The 6587-nt window shown below is 42.8% G+C and overlaps 2 protein-coding genes across 4 annotated transcripts; one reads left to right on the plus strand and one right to left on the minus strand.

The window, feature by feature from the left end:
• Nucleotides 1-6: 6 nt before the first annotated feature.
• On the minus strand, nt 7-2626 carry LOC113217519 (G-protein coupled receptor 143). Of its 2 annotated transcripts, none has more exons than XM_052266744.1 (6): nt 2602-2626; nt 1864-1975; nt 1695-1786; nt 1442-1620; nt 1011-1338; nt 7-912 (listed from the first exon to the last, which is right to left on the minus strand). In XM_052266744.1, exons 2-6 carry the CDS (start codon nt 1904-1906, stop codon nt 631-633), a joined length of 924 nt encoding a protein of 307 aa, XP_052122704.1. In that variant the 5' UTR covers nt 1907-1975; nt 2602-2626; the 3' UTR covers nt 7-630. The 2 variants fall into 2 exon arrangements, with proteins under 2 accessions (XP_052122704.1, XP_026293244.1); XM_026437459.2 differs by lacking the exon at nt 2602-2626 and adding an exon at nt 2131-2584.
• Nucleotides 2627-2718: 92 nt separating this feature from the next.
• On the plus strand, nt 2719-5020 carry LOC113217520 (40S ribosomal protein S15Aa). Of its 2 annotated transcripts, none has more exons than XM_026437460.2 (4): nt 2719-2880; nt 3445-3583; nt 4660-4825; nt 4904-5020. In XM_026437460.2, the coding sequence occupies exons 2-4, from the start codon at nt 3451-3453 to the stop codon at nt 4995-4997; spliced, it is 393 nt and encodes a 130-aa protein (XP_026293245.1). In that variant the 5' UTR covers nt 2719-2880; nt 3445-3450; the 3' UTR covers nt 4998-5020. The 2 variants fall into 2 exon arrangements, with proteins under 2 accessions (XP_026293245.1, XP_052122705.1); XM_052266745.1 differs by lacking the exon at nt 2719-2880 and adding an exon at nt 3012-3030.
• The last annotated feature ends 1567 nt before the right edge of the window (nt 5021-6587 follow it).

Here is a 6587-nt window from a genome sequence, read left to right on the forward strand (position 1 = left end):
AGTATCACATTTATTTCAAAATGTTTGTATATAAACAAAGTACGGTAAATAAGATAAATATAGTGGAGAAAAGCAATACAAAAATAGTAATATTGATGTAATGAAGTTACTTAAATTACATTTACCTAAGAGCTGAATATGAATACTATGCCTTGGAGTACAAACACAGCAAGGATGATTAATACTTCTAGCTTTAGCTAGAATGACTATAGGTCTTAAGATTAAAAATGTAAACCATGTACAATAATTAGTTAAAAGATGGGACTAGCTACATATGGCAGGGTGCAAGTGTCAAGTGTGAAGTTAAGTACACCTTTCATGACATCAAATGGCAGTGACATCAGCAGCAGGTGAGCCCTTAGCACCAAAGAATACAGGAAGACGTTGTCTACATAACTCTCATCATTATTTTTTGAAATGTCACATTATTAGACAGAGTGTGGAAATACAAATACGTACTGGTATACCCAGATACGGAAACGGTCCCGTCAGGTTTGTACCTGCTTGGAGATCTGCCAAAACAAGCCTATGCTAACTCTTTGAAAGGTCCAAAACTGCTAAGACCGTTTCCCAGCTTCCAGAAGGGTACAGTTACTATTAAAATACATTCGTGTCAATGTGAAGATGAGGTCACATGGCACCATTAATACTGGAAACAGTTCTCTGGTGAGTGCTAGAGGTAAGGCTCAGAGATAGGTTTGCATTGCCTTTTGTAGATTTGGAGGGTAACGTTTCAAGTAACGGAGTACTCTCGGTTGAGAGAGGTGGTCGGACTTGTTCATCATCAATGGCATCATTGAGTGCGCTGCGTCCAGAGAGTTTGCGACAAGGAATGTATACTTTATCTGACCCTCCTGTCCAACGCCGATAAACCATGCTGTTAAATAGAGCCTGCAAAGGGTTCATGACAGCCTGAAAATGAAAATAGCACAAGTAGATAAGGTAAAATAAATAATTAATAATATACTTTCTTAATTTTGTTTCTATGTTTGTGTGCTTTTAGAACTGACCATGATGTACCACAAAGAGATGATGACATTAGTTGGTAGATTATACCAAAGGGTCCACAGCAAAATGCCATTGATAATATTGGGAAGCCAACAAGCATAGAAAGCAAGATTGATGAAGGCAAGTTTAAGGCGGACTGTGTCAACCAATCCTCTCTCTTTGCTGGTAAATTGAGCAAGACTGCAAACCACAGCTGTGTGCACAGCTTGAGCTACATCACAGTAAAGGATTGGATTTACAATCATTACCACTGCCATTGGGACATAAGTGGCAAGGTAATTAGGCAGTATGTGAAGAACAGCACTTCCCAATGTTTTGAGATTATGACAGCTGTGCCAAAAAAAATAATTGTAATACAGTAAGATTAGAAACTGCATATTTCATAAACTTCATCACCAAAACATTAAATATTACATATAAATTTGTCACATACTTTGCATCGGGAATGTAAAGAATAGATAGTCCAACTGATGTCAGTACAGCAGGAATAATCCAACAACACATGTGGTATAGTACTGGATGACCAGGGCGTTCTCGAAGAACCAGTCTCATATCAATTGCATAACAAAGTGTCCAGAACCATGTGGCAGTGTAGAAATACTGAATCCAGGCCTGAAAATAAGGGAACAAAATTTACTGTAAATGATTTAAAAATTTCAAATTATTAACAGTCAAAAGCTGCTTACAGAAACAATAGCACAAAATAACACAGATGAATCACTGTCTGGATTCATGAGAGATCTGTAGTTCAGCCATAGAGCTGATCTGATGAATACACCTGGAGCAATGAGACAGGAAAAGTTAGGACCACGTTTCCAGAGGAGTTGTGCGATTCTGAATGTAGAAAATACGCACCTAGGGAAGCAAGCAGGTCAGCAACAGCCAACCAAACAACCATTTGACGCCCTCGAGTAGCTGATTGAGTAAGCCACCTGTGGGACAAATAGGGCTCCTCACGGGGAAGAACCTGCAAAATACATGGAAAGATAAACTTCCTTCTTAGAGAGAATTTTTTAAAGAGAAAGAAAAAATATTTTAATAAGTCAGAGAAATAAATTATGCATAAATTACAAATTCTTTTTCTATAGTAGTTGCAACATTTAGCTGAATTAGTTTTTTCACCTGATAAACTGCCCCCAAGATGCCAATGGAAGAGGAGATAAGACACACAGTACTGTAGGAATTTGAATTAAAAGCTTGCATAATATCAACAGACGAATCAGCTTTGTCTGGCTGGTGGCAGCAAAATGTTTGAATAGTAGGGTCTGCCATTGCCGGTCAGGTTAAAAGATAATGTAAACAAAAGCAGACAGGGGAATAGTTTCTGGTAAATAGAGGCTTGAAGATAAGCTATATAATCATGTCTTAAGTCAACCACTGGTTACAGACACCACTTGAAATGCGGATAAGATGGTAATTTCTCCATCTTTGACACTTTACAAAAGGTTTTGTAGTTTTCCCTATCTGTGGTTACATAATCGTCAAGTTCAAGTTCCCCCCTCATTCATCGGCTGCTGGACAAGTGTTGTCGTTTGTTGTTTTGTTGTTTCTTCCGCTGGACAAGAATGCGAGACTGTACTTAAACGTACATACCTATGGACAGGAAGGCGCGTACACAACAAGTTCTCGGGTTTTGAATAATTATAAAAAAAAAGGGCAATTAAATAAGTGAAATCAACTTAACGCATATAAATGAACGTTTGTAAACTTGGTCAAACTTTTAAACCAGACTGACCTGGGCTATCTGGTATATCTCTTCGCCACAACAGTGAAGAAGGAAAAGAATACACAGCCTTGCCAAAACACTACAGCCTCGGACTTCCTTTCCTGTGTACGCGTGTGCTAGTGAGGACTTCGGCGTCCGTAAACTAAGTGAGTAATCTCTCTTTATTTTCTGCATCTGCACCGGTTTTTATTAAGATTGTGTCCACGCCAATTTTATTGATTGCAAGGATCCCCTTTTCTATGACCGCGGCGACAGATGTCGTGCAATTTTTTAAATAGCGGCATTATAACCTATCGGTAAACACCGACTGTGTCTTGCTAAGTGAACACCTTTCCACTTTAAGTGTTAATTTGATTAAATTTCATGCCAGTTTTTGGAGTCTGATTTAATAAATATCTTACTGCTCATATCACCCTTTCCTTAGTTTATTGATAGATGACCAAATCTCACTGTAAGCCGGAGCTCGTCGTGTTGTCTAACCTAGTCAATGCGCGATGTCCCGTTCCAAGTCATGGGCTCGAATCATTAGTAATTATTGTCGTGGGTCGTAACTATTTCATTTCACATTTGGTGTAGTGGGGGAGTAATTTCTTTCCACTTTGAATTTGTAGTCCTCTTGTCCAGGTGTTCAGTTAATTTTAAGTTACATGTTAGTAAACACTACTTCAGTACTACCCCTACTAACTGTACCACATTTTCTTGTGTTGCAGAACAAAATGGTCCGAATTAACGTTTTGGCGGACGCCCTCAAAACTATCAACAATGCTGAAAAGCGCGGTAAACGCCAGGTCCTTATCAGGCCTAACTCAAAGGTTATCGTCAAATTCTTGGGAGTTATGATGAAGAAAGGTAAGCAGCTTGTTGAAATTACATACTTGGTATCTAACCTGCTGATGCACTGCTAGGTAGTAGTTATTCTAATCAGCCTGTTGTACATGTCCCTGTTTGGTTGAGGTATTGTCCACCAGCGGTCATGTCTCTTACTATGCAGGGAATATTAAAATCTCTCTTTAAACCCAGATAATTATTAATTTCATGTCTTTATTTGGACCTGTCTGGGAGTACATAGTTACATGTCATAGCTACACAGTCAAAGTTCCTGAATTCCCCTGTTTGGTTGAGACATGAACACCAGCGTTTTTGTCTCTTACTAGGCAGGGCATATTATCATGCTCTCTTTAAACCCAGTTAAGTTGACATTTTTGTCATTATCTGGACCTGTCTGGGAGTACATGCTTGCCTTTCAAATGAATGAAGATGTATTAGTACCCTGTTTGGTTGAGACCAGAGCACCAGCGTTCTTTTCTCTTACTAGGCAGGGAAAATTATTTTTTCTCTTTAAACCCAGATACAATTAGGCCCTATGCCTGTATCTGGACCTGTCTGGGAAAACATCATTGTTCAATAACTTTCAGCTTCCCTGTTTGGTTGAGATATGGGCTCCAGCGTTCGTATCTCTTACTAGGCAGGGAAAATTAAATTTTCTCTTTAAACCCAGGTACATCAATGCCCTATGCCTGTACCTGGACCTGTCTGGGAAAACATGATCCTCCTGCAATAACTGTCAGTTTCCCTGTTTGGTTGAGATATGAGCTCCAGCGTTCTTCTCTCTTACTAGGCAGGGAATATTAATTTCCTCTCTTTAAACCCAGATGTGACTAGGCTCAATGCCAATATCTGGACCTGTCTGGGAGAACAAAGTGCTACTTAAATTTGTTTTTGCTCTGTTTGGTTGAGACCTGAGCACCAGCGTTCATGTCTCTTACTAGGCAGGGCATATTATCATTCTCTCTTTAAACCCTGGTATACTTAGGCTTTATGCCTCTACCTGGACCTGTCTGGGAGGACAATTACTAGCCATTTCAGGACACTTTTAGACTGCATATTGGTTTATGTCTAATTTATTTTTAATTCTTTTTTTGTAGGATATATTGGAGAATTTGAAATTGTTGATGACCACCGCGCTGGCAAGATAGTTGTCAACCTCACGGGCAGGCTCAACAAATGCGGTGTGATCTCACCCAGGTTCGATGTGCCCATTAGGGATATTGAAAAATGGACGAACAACTTATTGCCGAGTCGTCAGTTTGGGTAAGAAGTCTAGACTTTCTCCTAAATTATATCCTAATTTTGCTGTGACAGATGCCATATTAATTTGGTCTTTTGCAGGTATGTGGTTCTTACTACCTCTGGTGGTATCATGGATCATGAGGAGGCCAGAAGGAAACATCTGGGAGGTAAAATCCTGGGTTTCTTTTTCTAAGTAATAAACATTTCACTTAAAAATCTTGATTCTCATTTGCTCCACTCTTCCGATCTACATCCGCTGGCTTCGTGCATGGAATGTGTGAACAGTTAAGTCTTCAAGAAAATAACTTATTACATTGACATATGCAGGGTTTAGACAGACATCAATTGGCATTTGTTGGTCACATTCTAGTGGGTTTTAGAGGTATCTAATTTGCTGATTTTCAACTAAAACATATCCCCAAAAAAGAGAACTGATGCAATTGTAAACCCTGTAAATACTACCTCCAAACCATAGAGGTTCTATCCTAAGAAAGTTAAAGTCCTTTTCTACACTGAAGTTAAATGAGCTGAAGGAAGTTCAGACTGGCATTCCACTGGCCGCACTGATGAACGAATAGTGCCTTTACAGCACGATTTTTGTAATGCTATACTGTCCGTTGGTTCCAAAAATGACTGATTCATAGGATAGGAGGGCAGGGCAACCATTTACAGTGAACTGTTATGCAACCTAAACAAACCGACGGTTCATGTTCAGTTCTATCCGGAATGCAGACGAGTAGACTGGTAGTAAAAGCATTTGTTCCGACGGGGCACAGCGACCACCTTGCCCAGCTGTGTCACCAAAAGCTCTGCTGGACACTTGCAGTACTATACTCGGTCTAGGGAAAGAGTGCGTCTCTGAATAGCATAGGCTCTTATGGGAGGGTATAAAAGACCTCGGCTCCCTCTTTTGTGATAGATAGACCGTAGTAAGCTCATCACCCTCAGGGTGGGCAGGGATTGAACTATAGTCGGCCCACTATTACTTTACCGTTCGGAAAAGGTCACGTGATGGGCCCGAACGCCTTCTAAGCCAATCAGAAGCCTCGTCGGCGAAAAGCCGAACGGTAAAGTAATCGTGGGACGACTGTATTTGCTAAAGTGCGAGATAAACGCAAAGGAAACAGGGGAATCAACAGGACACTATCTATCCTCGCCTCACGAGTAGCCTCGGGGAATCGTCCCAGATCATAGAGACCCAGATTTGACCCAGGGGAGGCTGCAGAGCTCGACTAAGGGTGGTATTCATCACCAAGCCAGCCTTCCCTCCCAAGACGTAGGCAACCTATTCGCCAGCCCTGCTCGGCGGGCTGGCCGCCCCCGCGGCGCGTGGGCAGTTAGTGGCGCGCTCAGGCGGAGCCGACGACAACTTCGACGCGGGCCGCGGGTCCGCTCGCGCGCTGCCGCCGTCGCTCGGCCGCGCATGCGCGCTGGGGGCTCGGCGTGCCGCCGGCATTCCAAACGTGCGCCTGTCCTGTCCAGCGGCCAGCCGCCAGCCGCCAGCCCGCAGCCAGCCAGTAGTTGCTTGCTTGCGCGCCGAGCGTTGCCGCTGTTGCCTTGGCTGGCACGCCGTCGCGCCGTCCTCACACTCCAACGCCGCGAATGAAACCGTCCGCCGCCCTGTGAATCTAGTGCCGCCGAGTGCGTTGTGCCCGTGGGAGTGCAGTGTGTGGTGCATCAGTGCTAGTGTGTGTGTGTGTGTGTGTGTGTGCGTGTGATGGCGCGGTGGAGCCGCCTGCTCCCCAGGGTGTCGCGGGAGGTGTGACGGAGGCAGCCTGCGCCA

This window comes from Frankliniella occidentalis, unplaced genomic scaffold (assembly GCF_000697945.3).
Source record: "Frankliniella occidentalis isolate FOCC.00 unplaced genomic scaffold, Focc_3.1 Scaffold42, whole genome shotgun sequence".
NCBI classification, from domain to species: domain Eukaryota; kingdom Metazoa; phylum Arthropoda; class Insecta; order Thysanoptera; family Thripidae; genus Frankliniella; species Frankliniella occidentalis.